The 17,902-nt window shown below is 42.9% G+C and overlaps 1 protein-coding gene across 2 annotated transcripts in view; it reads right to left on the bottom strand.

Moving 5' to 3' along the window:
* Positions 1 to 99: 99 nt before the first annotated feature.
* baiap2l1a (BAR/IMD domain containing adaptor protein 2 like 1a) overlaps positions 100 to 17,902 on the bottom strand; it is a 31,422-nt gene continuing 13,619 nt past the window's right edge. Inside the window, exons 5-14 of one of the 2 annotated variants that reach the window (XM_085465775.1) lie at positions 12,375 to 12,446; positions 11,514 to 11,648; positions 8,533 to 8,685; positions 8,297 to 8,440; positions 7,682 to 7,802; positions 7,168 to 7,381; positions 5,661 to 5,720; positions 5,397 to 5,553; positions 1,804 to 1,844; positions 100 to 1,704 (exon numbers count right to left, since the gene is read on the bottom strand). In XM_085465775.1, the coding sequence (XP_085321901.1) occupies positions 1,632 to 1,704; positions 1,804 to 1,844; positions 5,397 to 5,553; positions 5,661 to 5,720; positions 7,168 to 7,381; positions 7,682 to 7,802; positions 8,297 to 8,440; positions 8,533 to 8,685; positions 11,514 to 11,648; positions 12,375 to 12,446 (1,170 nt within the window). In that variant the 3' untranslated portion in view covers positions 100 to 1,631. The remainder of the gene's footprint in view (positions 1,705 to 1,803; positions 1,845 to 5,396; positions 5,554 to 5,660; positions 5,721 to 7,167; positions 7,382 to 7,681; positions 7,803 to 8,296; positions 8,441 to 8,532; positions 8,686 to 11,513; positions 11,649 to 12,374; positions 12,447 to 17,902) is intronic. The other variant, XM_085465776.1, reaches the window with a different exon arrangement.

The following is a 17,902-nucleotide window of genomic DNA, read 5'->3' as shown; positions in this document are numbered from 1 at the left end:
TTTTCACTTGTTTTCACTCCAGTCCTTAAGTTATGATTATAATCACTTTCTTTCATTTCAGCTAACAGACAGTTAAATTAGCGAGAAGACAACAGAAAATGAACATTCAGGCTTTATGTTTTATTGAAAAAAAAAAAAAAAAAGACTATCGGTCAACACAGTGGCAAGGTACTCGGAAGAAAAGCATGTTTCATTATGGCAGTGTGATGGGTTCACTTACATCAGTGAGTTAATACGATTCAATCAACTGTCTTATGAATCACTTGCTCATCATACAGCTGAACTCAGAAAAGCTAATTCATGGGGGGAAAAGTCATTTTCCTCACAAAATAACACTTTGAATATTTCAAACAATGAGTTATTTTACTTATGCACATTTCAAATGATTGCCGTTAAAGTACATTCTCATTTTGCATAAACTGTGTTGTGCACAGAAGCTACATATAACAACTACGAAACAAACAATGAGGAGTGAAATAATTCCCTTCATCAAAAGGTCATCTTATCCATTTAATATGCAAAAGCAGCAGTCAGGCCTAACAAAAAAAAAAAACAACAAAAGAAAGTAGCATCCATGGCTTGGACTGAGCGTGGTGACTGCTGTGTCTGACTTTTGTTTACAGATTTATTAAATATTTCATACAAACTTATTTTATATATAAATACCTTTGTCATTCAAAACTGTGACTTAGTGTTTTTGCCTTTAATCCAATGACAAACCCCTTCTTTCCCAATATCACTCTCCCTTCATTCTCACAACTAAATACCTCGACAAATTAAAAAAAACAAAAAAACAAAACTAGTAAAATAACTAGTAAAAAAAGAAAGAACTAAAGATACAGATATTTTGGCAAGTCAGGAAGACAACCTGTATGCTTGTCTGTTTCATCAGTATCAGGTAGCAAAGGTTTACATCTGGATCTCATCATTTTTCATTGAAACAAGCCTGACCGAGTGTCTTACAAAGCAATAAAGAGACTGGTTCATTCCAAAATGAAAACAAAGACTTCATCTACCAAATAGCATATCAGTAACAACAATTTTGTAGACAACAATACCCCATCAGCCTTTTACGACTGAGGAGTAAAAAGCAATGTCGTTCAACCTGTTTACTTGGAGTAGCTGTGTATGTGCACTTTTTCCTGGTAGTGACAGAGGAAAATCTTCTAGTGGATTTCTCTGGACTGCTTTAAAGACGCATGACTGCAATTCAGTACAATTTGATTACTTTGATAACAGCCTCACTGTTTACAGTTTTCTGTCTCCGCTCAGTATCAGCAGTCATATTAAGTTCCTGGTAAACAACGTAAAGCAAATACTTTCTAATGGCACTGCAGATCACATGGCGGCTTTCACTGCAAAGCAGCCACAGGAAATGCAACACGTTCACCAATTTAAATGCTACTTTTACTAAAACGATATGGATCAGAGGGAAGTCTAAATGTTCATTTTGTTGATGATAAAACACGCGCTGGTACTGAGGAAAAAAAAACTAGCATGCAGGCTAGTGAGATGTTGGGTTGGGGAGATAGTCAGTGTGTCGCAGAGGGGGTTGTATGATTCCAGTACAAGAGTCCCCTGAAGGCATAACAGCGGTGAAGAACCCCACCACCACCCTAATAAGCTTAGAGTTAGATGAGTGGTGCAGATCTGTCATTTGTGACAGTCGGCTTCAGCTTGACCATGGCAAAGGGGTTCCCTCCTCTGCGGAAAGAAAATGAACAAAGATGTATGAGGTTATTGTCAAATAGATTTTTAATTAGTCATATGGATATGTGAAAATCTGCCAGCTGTGTCACTCACGCAAGAAAAGGAGCCTTTGGAGTCCCGTTGACTAAAGAAACCTGTTATTAAAGAAAAAGCAGAAGAAATGACTCTTTAACTTCAAGTCACCAAAATGGAAACAACACAAAGTTCAACAGGCATCATTGCAATCTCCAAAAACTGCCTCCAGCTATTAAGAAAGCACTAGTTGTCGGACTAGTTTGATCAGACTTCCCATCAACAGTTGTCCCCCCCCCCCCCCCCCGCCTTCCTTTGACATATAATTACACCACAAAACTCAGAACTCACTGAACCTGTAATCTAGACAATCTAGAAAGGCTGGCAATTGAAACACTTTTTTTTTTTACCCTCTCTCACCTTAGGTTGGTGATAATCTTACTGCCAGCAGAGTGAAAGGTGAGCATGGAAAACAACGAGGTTCAGGAGCAGAAATCTCTGAGCTGCATGCCCCGAGGGCTGCCGTAGTCTCACAATATGTCCCGTGACAAAAGGTTTTAAAATGAACCATCAGTGGTTTCTGTTTTTCATGGTAGGTCACATCAGCTCATGCAGATAATTTTATTATGTGTATGAGAAGGCCTTTTTTGTTGTCGTTTTTTGTAGGAAACAGACATTACCCATCTTTTCCCCTAGAGAGCAGGAAACACCAGGTGTCAACAAAAAAAAAAAATGTGACAGTTCTTAAAGCCACAGACGGGCTTTGAAGGCATTACATTCATCATTCATTGTTTGAAACATCCTGGCTTTTTTGTAGTTCTCAGCAAACTTTTACTTCTGATTAGATGAATCACAAATAAATGAGCACAGATTTGCTTCACAAAGAGAAAACCTCAATCAAATTTGTGTTAAAAAACAGAATTTCTTCTCCAGTTCAACTGATTATGTCACAAAAAAACCCCACCCTAACCTTGCTTAAAGGTGTCCTGCAATTCCCCCCCTCAAACAGCACAGAATATAATTGTGTCCAACACACACTGATCAACTATGATGTAAAGTGACCCCTGACCATTGTGACTGTGCACTGTTAGAATAATGCACAGCTTTTCCTTTGTCACATACCAGGCAATGTACACACCCCCATGGCAACAGCACTTCCTAGCAGTGGATATGGTAAGAAGGAAGGGCAATGTGTTCCTTGAGACACTCCTGAATTGCTTTTGTAGTGGAACACAAACTAACCCCACCTCAAAAAGCCCCAGATCCCAAATGAACTGATCGTTTTTGGGATGTGCTGGAAGAAGTCCTACCTCCCACAATTCACAGGACACCCAGGGGGTTCTATTATTGTAACTGATAGCTAGCTGATAGGGCTGATCTGAACATAAACACTTTTTTGGTGGTAAATTTGTAGCTCCTACTTTCTCAAACAGGATGTAAAATTTTGGGGTACGCTGAGCTGGCATTTCCCCCACTGTCGTATATTTCATAGTGAAACCCTGACGCAGCAAACTCAGAGGACAGTACAGACAGTCCAGAACAGAAAGGAAGGTGATGAGAAAGAAGTGTGCCTGGGCTTGCCTGCTGGCTCAACAGATAGTTCATTTCCAGTCAGGCAGCACAGCACAGTCACAAAATTAAATTGAGACTGTACTCTCTCATCTTTTATGCTTCCCTCTGTAACTCTTCTCTAGTCAAAACCTGTCTGGGAGTATTTTACCACCTTTTTCTCCTCTCTGATTTGTTTTACACTTTTCTTCTAGGTACCGTGGTCATGCCTGTATCTGTCAAAATTACAAACAGGCCCCTACTGAATGTGACTTCTCTGAAGATTAAACATACTTCGTGGAAACTATAGTCTTAATAAATATAGCGCATTTCCTTGAACCTTGTTTACAGAACACAGGTGTGCTTCTAGCTGTGCCATTTCAAGGGCGTGGAGCCGGTGACTGCGCACTAAGGAGATGTTGATAAGACGCGATCAGTTCGACTTAAAAGTTCTGCCTGCATGATGGCATTTATGGTGCATGTGTGGAGTGACGACCCAGCAAGGGCACGTGTCCCATCAGGAAGAAATAACCTTGTGTTAAAATGATGACTAACTCCACAAACTTCAGCCATTAAACTTCGCCAATGAGCAGCAGCCGGGGAGAAATGCATGTCACATTACAGAGCAGCTGCAGGATATTAGCTTTTATAATGTCTCTACAAAGTGCAATGTTTGCTGAGGACTTAAATATATCAAGACTCCCATGCAAACTTTGCAGAAATTCATTTTTGTGAATCACAATGACTCTGGTGGTTCTTTTTCTTTATCTCCAAGTAGCCTAGAGTTTGACATGTGGTTCAGAGTGGTCCAAAGTGGAAGAGAGAACCACAGCTGACCAAAAACCACCCCCCAAAAAAACCCCTTTCTTTAAATCTGACTGAAATCAGTAACTAAAAACTTGCTTGTGCTTGAGGCACAGCTGTTCTGAACAGCATACCATGTCGTATTTGACAATCCTTTGACAAGTACTGCATTCTGGATTTTTCAGCAGACTAACTCCTTTCTGTTCACAGACTGGGTGTCAAAACAGAGAGAGGGGAGGGCATGTGTGAGATATGGGGTTGCAGTTAGCTCAGACCTATTTCTAATAGCAAAGAGGGCTGAAGATGACGAGCAGCTACTCTTTTCGCTCCAAGCTTTCAACGGTCACTCTTAGCTGTTCTTTGTGTTGGTGCCTAATATTAAACTTAACAGCATGTTAGTATCTGATGGAACAAGGCCCATCAAAGAAAAGCCCTGAGGGAAGGCGTGATTGGTGCAAACAGACTACTTTTATTGGACTGGAAATCGACATCACCTCCCTGTTTTTAAAAGGTGGCTCAGTGAGACGCTGCTTGAATGGACTTGAATGGCAAAGGCAGGTCTTGCACTAGCTTTCAAGGCACCTGGAAATGATTACTGAATTTGCTGGATAGATCATGATCTCAAGGGGCTGTTTTTTGCCACTGCGGGGTCTTTGATCATTTGCATAGGTCTTTTTTCAAAATAAATGCTTATGCTCATTTTTCAATAAAGCTGTTTTAGCTTCCCTTGGCTAGCTTTCCTGCAATTGGCTACCTCTCACAAGCAAAAGGTTTTAACAGCAGCTTCTGTGCTCACACCAAGAGATGTGTGAATTAGACCGTATCAAGGATAGCTGCAGCCATACAAAGCCAAGAGCAGAAATGATAATGTGAAAGATTGTTATAAGCAGTGTGAAATACACAGAAAAAAAAGTATACTTATTGTTTTACAATGTAATGGAAAACTACAGAGCAGATTCAGAAAAATGCTGAGTAGCACACTCACTGAACAGCTTCCCTAAATGACAACCCTGATCATCATAATAAATCAATCATTTGTGAAATTGCACAAATTCCATACATGCTTGTTGTGTTACAGCAAAACATCCAGTGTAAAGGCATGTTGTTTATCAGTTTTCTTCTAGAGCACGTGTTCTTGGTAATACCTACAAAACTCAAATTGCTTAACTGCAGCACTATTTCAAAGCATTGCCACCTAAAGATACGTCATATCAACCCGAATTATCAAAACATGAGGAAAAAAAGATATCAGGTCACGCTCTGGAAATGCTCCTGATACAGCTGATGACAGGTGGTTTACTTGATCGAGTGCTGATACTGACCGTGTTTACTGGCGAAGGCATTGAGAGGATGACTGGGCGGGAGGGGGCGTCGTCGCTGTAGTCTGGTGGTGGCAGCAACACTGTTTCGTCCTCCTCCTCCTCAGTCTCTGGCAGGCTAATCGTACTAAGACAATGCACCGGCGTGCCTAGATTACTACTGAGACACATTACATAAAGCTTCAGTTATCCAACAGCAGCTGTGAAATTTAAAAAAAAAAAAAAAAAAAAGTTATTGATTCAATGCTTGGCTCTGACACCTCTTACCTATTTGATACCACCGACTCAGTGTAAGTTCGACAATAAGATGAGGGAAACCAGCCCCGCCTGGGAACAGAAGCACATAGTTTCATCTTTAAAAAAAACGTCAAAATAAAATTACATAACGAGTCATGCAATTTCTTAGCAGTCATCTGGAATCCATCACGATAGAGAATCACCGCAGCAGACAAAACACTTGAATAAAATTCTAACATCAGACACAGAATAGAAGTTGTCTCCAAGTCACGTCTGGAGAAAACGATGGCTTATCAGACCAATGCAGTGGATTTGTTGCTAAGAAACAGAAAGCACTGATTTCTCCCAACACGGCCTCTTCTTGGGGGAAAAAAAGAAAAGGAAAAAAAAAAAAGCCATTGACTGCATTAAAATCACTTGAAATTAAAAAGGCCGCCTAATGCCACGCACAACAAGCAGATAAGGCTCGTGTAAATTCTTTCAAAGTGGGACAAACGCAAACTGAAAGCACTCCATAATCCTGCATGATGAGCCCTAAGTGATCTGGCAAGGATGAATATGAACGTAATTATACACAGAAGGAGGGTAATGCTGCTGCAGCCACATATGCAAACACAGCCTGCTGTACATAAACAAGCCTGATCCTTTGTACAAGTGGATGCAAAGCTAACAGGTGCTATGTTTGTCTAAGGGAATAAAAAGCAGGGAGATCTTTCATTTAGCACCTGTGAACATTTTTCCACCTTCTCTGGAGGTGACATGTAATCACAGCTGCTAAAAAGGTCTGACTTCATTGGAATTTATAAAAGTTCCAGCTAAAATATTTTCCTTCCTTGTGTTTGGGGAAGGAAAATGTTGTTGTTGTATAATCTACATGAGAAGATGCCTCCTGGTTTGTTTTGTTTTGGGTTTTTTTGCATGTTTGCACCCATTTTTCTGCATGTGTACGTGAGTGAGCTAAGATCAGGCTTTACGAATGTCGTGTTGAACATACCGGACATACCGTACTCTGTATTTTGAGGCATGTGGTACTAGCATGACAAAGCAGCAAAAGCACAAAAGAGAAACTTGTACTGTCAGCTGAGTTATGTGGGGAAAAAAAACCACCCGTGTGCCACGACTGCTACGTCTTTCTTGTAATGGAAGTATCATTCCTGTCTTAGGTGTACCAACAAGTTAACATTTTTTTAAAACGCTAAAACGCCCACCGTAGCTAAGATTATGCACTTGACTGGTAGGGACAAGAAAACAGAATTCAGTTGACTGCAATCTGCAATTCACTGACATCTAATGGTGAGATTTTACAAACTGTACCTTTAATGTTTTGATATTGCCTAAAAATGAATAAATAAAGGAATAAATAAAAATAATATTCAACTAGAGATATTTGGGATTTGTAGACAACAAATCTATTGAGTGAATAAAATGAACGATAACTAGATTACAAAATGTAACTTTAAATGAGATTGTGGAGACTAAGCTCAGGTTTTCTTAGCCGTTAACACAGCCCTGAATACAAAAGCAGATGAAGACTCACTGCTGCGTCTTCTCCAGCTCTCCGTACAACCAGCCGTCCTTCTCGTCCTGGATGAGCAGAGTGATGATGTCGCCTTCATCGAAGCTCAGGAGCGTGTCGTTGTTGCCTGCTGTGTGAGGGAAAATTGTTCTAACCCGGAACTTCTTGCTCACGTTCAGACCAGATGACTGGGATGTAGATCTCGACAGGCTGCCATCTCCAATACTGCCCTGATCTGGAGGCAGAAGAGACTAGAAATGAGACTTTGCCAGATTTCTGTTGAACCGTTGTAAACGAAGTTTTGTTTTGTTTTTTTTAATTTGGGGGGATGGCTAGCTGTTTCTGCAGCTATTTAATGGACAGCTCTGGCATGAGAATGTTTCCTTTACACATATACAGGAAATATGAGCGAGTCTGGCCTATTTTAGACAGAAAAAAAATAAAAATCACACATCATGTAGATAACAAAGTTGATTTAGTCTTCACCAATAAAGATTATATATTTATTTATGCAGTTCACATAAGCCAACTTTACCTGAGCTGTGGTCTGAAGAGGAGTTAAATGGAAATGTGGGCTCTTGATTAAACATGTTGGCAAGTGGGCTGAACTGAGCTTTGAGGGGTGGTGCTGGAGGAGGGCCAGAGTCCACATTGACCTGAAGAGATCACAAAGACTGATTAGCGGATGCATCAATATGACAAAGTGAATTGGCATTATTCAGATCTCAACAGGTCCTTAGTGCTATAATCAAACAGTCACAAAGTGAAGTGCGAAGCACTAAACAGCTGTTGCCTCACTGGACCTTAACACCACACAACAGCAACAACACATCTGAGAATTCCTGCTGATAACAATCACCCATGTCTTACTACTTTACACAACAGCTTTCATCTGATACAACAGATTTCATTACTTTAACAAGATAAACTACAACACAACAACTTGAGAAGATAAAAACCCCGCAGGGCCAGTCTTTTACAAATGCTTTGTTCTCCTTATGCACTACAGCATGCTCTATCCTCAGTTTTAATCTAAACTACCCCCATGGTACGATGAGAATATGTGATAGAACAAGGTAATACATGACAGAAGAATGCTTAACATCTACAGATTTCACACTTACAAATCAAATAATAAAATCAAACTAACCCTGTTACAGTGATCAACCAGCGGTGATTGTTGTGGAACGACGGACAGCCCTTCTATCATGCTCACCACAGAGTCTGGCACCTTGGTGATGTCGCTGCACTTTTCCTGCCAGGTGGGGATCTTCACCGACAGTATTTCTTTGGCCTGGAAGCACCAGAGAATGAGAGCAAGTTAAATGATCCATTATAGAAGGTGTGATGCGGCTGTGCTGGATGTTCATCTCAGTCCTTGCTTACGTTCTCATAGAAGTTGCTAATTTGACCGGAGAACATGCAGTGTTTGTCCGCCAGGAAACAGAAGCGTCGCTTTTCTTCCAGCAAAGCCTCTCTGCAGCCGTCAGCAATGAACTTCTGCATGTCCATCTGGCGTGATGAGATAGTCTGCAAGTACTGCAGAAGGTGGTCACAGGACAAGAGGTTACAGAATAGGGTGAATAACAACAATTTAATCTGTGCTTCATTGGGTTCATTAAATGCATTGATGAGCTTATAGTTAAGAGGATCTATTTAGCCAATTTTCAGCTCCATAGTTTTGTTTGGCTGTATTAGAGTAGCTTTGCATGATTCACAGTTCAAAATAATCTTTATCTCAGTTCAAAAAATGTCAGAAGAAAGATTATGACAAACAAGGGTTTAACCACATGTGGGTGGAGCTATTAACTTAATTACTATCATTAATATTGATGTACATTTATTTATTCTATTTGTAGTTTATTTATTGTAGTATTAATATAGGTCCATTTAATTAAGTATTTTTGCAATTTTTTAACATGCATTATCCCTTTTGTTTTTTTAAACTTTGCATTTATATATACACATATATTCAGTCACATCTGTATCAGGCCATAATTGCAACATAAATAAAATCCTCTTTTAAATGGAGTAAGGTGACTATTCAAAATACTTGCTGTTTATTTTATTTTATTTAATTCTTTGCTACCAGGTGCCAACGCCTCTGATCGGGGGACTTTTGTTGCTTTAACACCCAAGATTGGGAAAACTGACTCTTGATGGCTCCCTGTGAGCAAAAGCTGTTTGGGTCCTCAGGTTAGATGCACAAATCACGCTCCTAATGAGCTTTGTAGTCAAAGTCCCTGCACTTAGGGACAAGTTTATTTGAGTCTCCTGCTGCCCCTGGATCAATCTTAGCTCAGCGGGAGACCAAATCAGTCTTCCCCTTCCCCACAGAGAGCCTGAGACTGAGTCTACGCGTCACGCCGCACACACGGGCAGCTGGACCCTGACACAAGGCACACTGAACCCTTTAAAATAAACTTCCCAACCTTCACTCCATCCCTTTTTTATTCAACGCCTACTCCCCCAATCTTTTTCATTTTCCCCAGGTTGTCATGGTGATGGTAAAGCAGCCTATCTCTAAGGGCTCTGTCAAAGACCATCCCCTACTGTCTGGTCTCATTCCCTCTATGTGTGTCTCTCTCTCAGACACGGAATCAAAGCTCTTTATTTCCCATTTTCACCACTAAAATTTCCCAGACGTGAGGTGGAAGAGCAGGCCGACAGGGCTGAGCTCATTACTGGCCCCTTACTCAAGCCCTACACATTATTAGAAAGCTGGGCAGTTAGACTCATCTCGCATGTAGCTCACTGGTGTCATTTTTATCAGATAATGAAAAAGTCCATTCTGTGGAAAGAAAGGCCCCAGTTTCAACCTGGCTTGAGAAACAGGATCAGGCTATCAAGCTCCACCCAGACAACACGGCTTATTGTATGGGTGTCTTTTAAACAGTGCCATTCAAATGCAAAGATAAACAGAGGACTGATACAGAGTTTAGCAGCAGGAAAACACAACAGAGCAAACCTAGAACACTTAGATCTCTTTTGCTCTTGGTTTTTACTCCTTAAAGAATCTCATAATACACAAGTTTTAGGTCTGGACTGCAGGCATGCAAGTTCCCAGACTCTTCTACTTTTACTATGAAGCCATGCTGTCATTGTAGATCCAGTTTAGCATTAGCATTGTCTTTATACAATGCAGATGAACAGCACTGTACAGTACCAACTATGAAGCATTATGCTAGCAATAATAATAAAAGCCTTAGTGAGCATATTTGAATATTCAGCTACACACTTTCCTTACTTTGCCTTCGATTACTGTGGACTTTGAACTGACATTCATTTTAATAATTTTCACTTTTGGTGTTGGTTGTGAACATTTTATTAAAAAGGATCTTCAAATACTTAAATGTAAATAGCTTATACCTGTAGACACTACTGTGGACTCCACTTTAAGTTTCCGTACTTAGATAAATGCATCACACTACGTTGCACAATAAGCATATCAGTCCACTTTTTCCAGAGTGGACTGAAGGTTAAAAAGCCACAGAAATGATTGTTGTTGTCATAAGAAAACATATTTACAGGATGGAAACTTTCTGAGCAGAATGCAAATCAACGATAAGAATGATGGAGGGGTAGTATTTATATACCAACACAACACCCACACACACCTGAGTGCATTCAAAGTTAATCAAATTAACTAGTCCATCAGTCAGTAATAACTGGATATTTAAAACAACAGTATTTTGACTGTTTTTGTAGGTTTTTCTAAATGGAATTGTATTTATTTAATCACTGCTTACATTTGTGGTTTACATGAATGAAACTTATTAGTAGACCAATCAGATGTGCTGCATCCAATACAACCTGAATCTCAACAGGGTTTGAATCTGTGCCTGTATGCATGCTTTCCTTTGTACAAAAAATGGGTGTGTGTACCTTCTATGAAAACAGTCATTTAAGCCATATGATTGTTCTATTGTGCACCATGTAAAAACAGGTGAACTGCACGCAGCTTTGACCACGGTGACTTCTTTGATAGTTTTATTACTACATGAAAGGTTTTTAAAATGCCCTTTTATCCCACATAAGTCAAAACATTTGAAGACACCAAGGGTGTCCTTTCTCAAACGCCTGTCATCAGTGGCGCTATTATGTAATACAAAAGAAAAAAAAGCAAACATGGAATTTCATTCCAATGAGTTGCCCTAATATTACAGGCAAACTAATCCCTATCACGAGAAGCCTTGGCCTCAATTCATTACCCTGTCAAATAAATGTTATACTAGTCATCCAGTCTTCACAGCCAGCCGAGTGTCAGCATTCAAACTCCACATACTTTAAAAAACATCCAAAGTATTAGCACACAGTCGCCTTTTAATGTTCAGGAAAGATTGGAGCTGGTTTTGTTTCAAGCTCACCTCGTTCTCTCTGAGGTCATATTTGGATGAGTGCTTTCCCTGGCTTTTCCTCCTGAGCTTCTTCAGGTCTGTCTGAGAACGGTCTAGGGATTCCTGTTTCACCTTGTGCTCTGACTGATAGCGCTTGAAGGTGGCCTGCAGGAGTCATTTAACAAGAGGAAAACAGGCATTTCACTACACAAACAAGAAGAACTAAACCATCATCAATGCTTCCCTTAGGGACGCTTAGCTTCCATGAAATATAGTTACATAAACAAGATGTATGCAAGAGGAAACTTCTGGAAAAAAGAAGAAGTAGAAATGCCTAAAACTGCATTTGCTGAAATAATCAATTTAGTTGGCTCCAAAAGTGATCTTTCCAACAGAACTCAACATGTGGTATGAAAAGGCTGGTATAAAATTCTTTTTATACCAACCGCTCTTTTTAACTTCCAACTAAAGCTTTAATTGTAATAAAAGCTTAATGTTGTGTACTATTAGAGTGTGGCCACATTAAGTACATGTAGACCTCTTGACAGGTGCTTGTCGCTAGTAGCTTCCTGCTGGGCTTCTCCTCAGATCATTAGAACCACTGAACTCTCGACCTGTGTTGATGATTTTGGAAGATTTGTAATGCAGTTATTATATACAAATATGCCTTGCACTGTGGTTATTTGTACTACTAGACCATCCAAGCTTAAACTCTGGTACACATTTCTGATAACATAGCAGTATACCCTGTGTTCCAAACTACTGGTTATGATCAAAATGCTAAAATTAAGGGTTCAAAATGTGATATCTAAAAATACTTGTTGATGTCAGGGTCGCCATGCCTATCTCTTAGAGACAGAAAAACGCTGTTTTCTCTATGGAGACACGTACGTTCATGTATTTGACATCCATCTCTGTCTTCTTCTCCAGCTCGATAATAACATCTCTGTGGAATCTCTTGAACTGCAGATAGGAAACATCACGAATTTGTTGATACATACATCAAAGTTACAGTTCAGTTCAGTCACATCACTCGTTGTGTACAGTAAGCATGGATTGATCTTCTGGAATATTTGATAATGGCTTCAGTTGTTGACATATTTCATTTGGGAATACTTGTCTTCCGTTTATATGTTGTCACAAGGTATCTGAAGCATTTTACCCTAAGGCACAAGTGTCAGAAAGGGTTTTATTGCCAAATGTTGAGCAGGTTTACAACATTGGGAAATTGCTGCGGTGCTTCAGTGCAAAGATACTGTCATAAATTAAGCTTAAATAGACATGAAAATAAAAATAAGAATAAGAATTAAAAGTGCTAAGTAGATAGATATATACATGAGTGCAGGTGGTGATCAGTGCCAAACATGGAATGATGCAGTGAACACAGCGTAGGGTCATGTGTTAGTGGTGGGTACAGTCATACGGTTATTGTTCATGTGTCCAACAGCAGAGGGGAAGAAACTGTTCTTATGGCGAGAGGTTCTGGTGCGAATGGACCGGAGGCTCCTGCCTGAGGGGAGCAGGTCAAACAGACTGTGTCCAGGGTGAGACGGGTCAGCTGAGATCCGAGCTGCACGCCCCAGTGTCCTGGAGGTGTACAGGTCCTGCAGAGATGGGAGTCTGCAGCCAATCACCTTCTCAGCAGAGCGCACAACACGCTGCAGTCTCTGTTTGTCCCTGATAGTGGCTCCAGCGTACCACACGGTGATGGAGGAGGTGAGGATGGACTCGATGATTGCAGTGTAGAACTGCATCATCGTCCGTGTTGGCAGGTTGAATTTTTTCAGCTGCCTCAGGAAGTACATCCTCTGCTGGGCTTTCTTGATGACGGAGGTGATGGTGGGCTCCCACTTCAGGTCCTGGGTGATGGTGGTACCCAGGAAGCGTAATGAGTCCACAGAGGTGATGGGGGTGTCAGTCAGGATGATGGGGGGGAGTGGGGCTGTGTGCTTCCTGAAGTCCACAATAATCTCCACTGTCTTCTGGGCATTCAGCACCAGGTTGTTGTGGCTGCACCAGGACACCAGACGTTCAACCTCCCTCCTGTAGGCAGACTCATCCCCATCAGAGATGAGCCCAATAACGGTGGTGTCATCTGCAAACTTGATTAGCTTGACAGACTGGTGGGTTGAGGTGCAGCAGTTGGTGTACAGGGAGAAGAGCAGAGGAGAAAGAACACAGCCCTGAGGGGAGCCGGTGCTGATGGTCCGGGAGTCCGAGACATTCTTTCCCAGCCTCACATGCTGCTTCCTGTCCGTCAGGAAGTCAGTGATCCACCGGCAGATGGGATCAGGCACATTCATCTGGGAAAGCTTGTCTCGGAGATGGTCTGGAAGGATGGTGTTGAAGGCAGAGCTGAAGTCCACAAACAGGATCCTGGCGTAGGTTCCTGGGGAGTCCAGATGCTGCAGGATGAAGATGGCGGCGCGTGAACAACGCGAGGCTCAGTGTCTCTCCAGAATCTGCTATTTAGCGGTTTTTTATCTACTTTTAACCGGATTATTCGTCCAGAATTGCTGTGCGTTGCTGACCTACAGCAGACAAGAGCTTCTGGACATCTGGACTCACAACTCCAACAGTTTTATCGCCGATCTCCGACTCACCCCAGAGATCTCCAGAACACCGGAGGCTGCCCACTCTCCCCGGCTGGGCGGAAGTGCACGCAGACGGCGCCGAGATCGTAAACAAAGGCGAGGTAGGCGCGGAGGGCTACGGGCTAAGCTAAAGCTAACACCACGCCGGCTGCCTTTACCCAGTATTTTTCTCGCCAATGTCCGTTCTCTGGCAAACAAAATGGATGAGATACGGCTCTCCATCACTAACAACAGACGGATTATGGACTCAAATGTCATGTTTTTCACCGAACATGGCTGAACAACAGCTGCCCGGACAATGCTATCGAGTTAGCAGGACGCCACACACACCGAGCCGACAGGCTAGCAGATGACTCCGGCAAGACCAGAGGTGGAGGTTTGTGCATTTATATTAACAATGCTTGGTGCATGAACTCCACTACTACTGAGAGTCACTGCTCACCTAATGCGGAGTTTTTAATGGTCAAATGCAGACCTTATTATCTCCCCAGAGAATTCACTTCGATCATACTCACTGCCGTGTATATACCCCCCGACGCTAATGCTAGGTTGGCCATGAAAGAACTTTCTGCAGCCATTAACAAACACCAGAATAAACACCCCGAGGCTGCTTTTATTGTTGCTGGCGACTTCAACCACACCAACTTAAAGACAGTCCTCCCCAGATTCCACCAACATGTCTCCTGCCACACCAGAGGAGACAAGACTTTAGACCATGTGTATTCCAACCTGGCTGGAGCCTACAAAGCCACACCCCTCCCCCACATTGGACAATCGGACCATCTCTCCCTGTTCCTCACACCTCGGTATTCACCACTCATCCAACGTGTGAAACCTGCTGTGAGGACAATTAAAGTGTGGCCAGAGGGGACAGACGCAGTGCTCCAGGACAGATTTAAAAACACAGACTGGAATATGTTCACCCACACAGACCTGGACCAGTACGCCTCATCTGTACTGGATTACATCTCCAAAACCACAGACAGTGTCACCACCCAGAAACGGATCACCATGTACCCCAACCAGAAGCCTTGGATGAACCGGGATGTTCGTCTCCTCCTGAAGGCCCGCAACACTGCCTTTAGGTCAGGAGATGCACACGCCTACAGTACAGCCAGGGCTAATCTAAAGAAGGGCATCAAAAAAGCCAAACACCATTACAAAAAGAAGGTAGAAGAACACTTCTCCAACTCCAACCCCCGACGCATGTGGCAAGGACTCCAGACCATCACAGACTACAGGACCACCAAACCCTCTCCCGCATCCTCTGATGTCTCCTTCCTAAACGAGCTCAACAACTTTTATGCTCGTTTTGAGCGAGGGAACCCCACAACCACAACCAAAGCAGACATGACGCCAGACCACCAACCTATGACTCTCTCCCCCACCGATGTAGGAGCGGTGCTGAGCAGGATCAATGTCCACAAGGCTGCAGGCCCTGATGGCATCCCCGGGCGTGTTCTCAGAGCGTGTTCTGGGGAGCTTGCAGGAGTGCTCACAGACATATTCAATCTGTCCTTGGCCCACGCTGTGGTACCGGCCTGCTTCAAATCCACCTCCATCGTCCCGATACCCAAAAACTCCAACCCATCTTGCCTCAATGATTACCGCCCAGTAGCACTCACCCCCATCATCACTAAATGCTTAGAGCGACTGGTCCTAGCACACTTCAAATCCTGTCTCCCCCCCACCCTGGACCCCCACCAATTCGCATACCGCCGGAACAGGAGCACAGAGGATGCAGTCTCCATCGCAATGCACTCTGTCCTCTCACACCTGGACAACAACAACACCTACGCCAGAATGCTGTTTATAGACTTCAGTTCAGCATTCAATACAATCCACCCCTCACAACTCATCAGGAAACTGACAGACCTGGGTATCAGTTCCCTCATCTGCAAATGGTTACTGGACTTCCTGACCAACCGCCCCCAACATGTCCGGCTGGATAACCGCTGCTCATCTACCATCACAATGAACACCGGTGTACCACAAGGCTGTGTGATGAGCCCTTTCCTCTACTCCCTCTTCACCCACGACTGCAGACCTGCTGATGGTTCCAACACCATCATTAAGTTTGCAGATGACACCACGGTGATTGGCCTCATCAGTGACAACGATGAGGCCGCCTACAGGGAGGAGGTGGATCGTCTGGCTGAGTGGTGCGACAGAAACAACCTGCTGCTTAACACCGAGAAGACCAAGGAGCTCATCGTGGACTACAGGAGGAATGCTGACCCACATCCACCCATCCACATTAAGGGGACGGCTGTGGAGCGTGTGAGCAGCTTCAAGTTCCTGGGAGTCCACATCTCCGAGGATCTCACCTGGACGACCAACTGCTCCAAGCTGGTCAAGAAGGCTCACCAGCGCCTCTTCTTCTTGAGGACTCTGAGGAAGAACCACCTGTCCTCAGACATCCTGGTGAACTTCTATTGCTGCACCATCGAGAGCATCCTGACCAACTGTATAACAGTCTGGTACGGGAACTGCTCTGCCTCGGACCGGAAGGCGTTGCAGAGGGTCGTGAAAACTGCCCAGCGCATCGCCGGAGCACCACTTCCTGCCATAAAAGACATCTACAGGAAGCGGTGTCTGAAAAGGGCTGGGAAAATCATCAAAGACCCCAGTCACCCATCACATGGACTCTTCACCCTCCTGCCCTCTGGGAGGCGCCACAGGAGCCTCCGGACTAAGACCACCAGGTACCGGAACAGCTTCTTCCCCACAGCTGTCAGACTCCTGAACTCTGCCTCCTGACATCTGACCCACGTTAAACTCATGGACTGAACATACACACACCCACAATGGACAACTGTACCCTCAAACACAATAATAACATGGACTGAACCACCACTCACAACCACTAGCACTTTATATAGCCTCTGTAGAAACTATCTACACCCTCACTTATCTTAACTGCACTAATGTATAGCTCTGTGTAAATAATCATTCTGTACATTCGATAATCTTTAATCCTACAACTGTTTACAACTTGCATAGTTCCCATTTCTGTATAGCTGTATATCCCAGATTCTGTAAAGTTATTTATTTCATATTCTGTATAGTTTTTCATATTTATATCCTGTTCATATCCTGTACATAGCTTGTACTCACTACAGCCTGTACATACTTATAGTTATAGAATATTCACAACATACTTCATACCGTGTACATTATAACATACCATAATAGACCCATTTCTGTAATATACTCACATATCTATATTATTGCTAATATATATTGTAATATATCTATATCACTAAAGCACTTCTGGATGGATGCAAACTGCATTTCGTTGCCCTGTACCTGTGCATGTGCAATGACAATAAAGTTGAATTCTATTCTATTCTATTCTATTCTATGAAGTGTAGGGCCATGTTGATGGCGTCGTCTACAGACCTGTTGGCTCTATATGCAAACTGCAGGGGGTCCAGGAGGGGGGCCGTGAGGGTCTTGAGATAGGCGAGAACCAGACGCTCAAATGACTTCATGACCACAGATGTCAGAGCCACGGGTCTGTAGTCATTTAGTCCAGTGATCCTAGGTTTCTTGGGGACAGGGATTATGGTAGAGGACTTGAAGCAGGCAGGCACATGACATACCTGCAGTGAGGAGTTGAAAATGCCAGAAAACACTGGGGCCAGCTTGTTTGCACAGTGTCTGAGGGTGGCAGGAGACACACCGTCTGGGCCGGGAGCTTTTCGAGCATTCAGACTTAAACTGCTTCCTCACACCTACTTCATGAATATGAAGAGTTGTGGTGGGAGGAGGTGGTGTGAAATCCTCTTTTGTGTGGGGTGAGGAGGGGGGTGTTGTAGGTGA

This window comes from Copadichromis virginalis, linkage group LG8 (assembly GCF_057382275.1).
Source record: "Copadichromis virginalis isolate Kocher_CV1m ecotype Utaka linkage group LG8, C_Virginalis_male_GT1.1, whole genome shotgun sequence".
NCBI classification, from domain to species: domain Eukaryota; kingdom Metazoa; phylum Chordata; class Actinopteri; order Cichliformes; family Cichlidae; genus Copadichromis; species Copadichromis virginalis.
The sequence above is the reverse complement of the archived record's forward strand: the minus strand, read 5'-3'. Positions and strand labels throughout refer to the sequence as shown.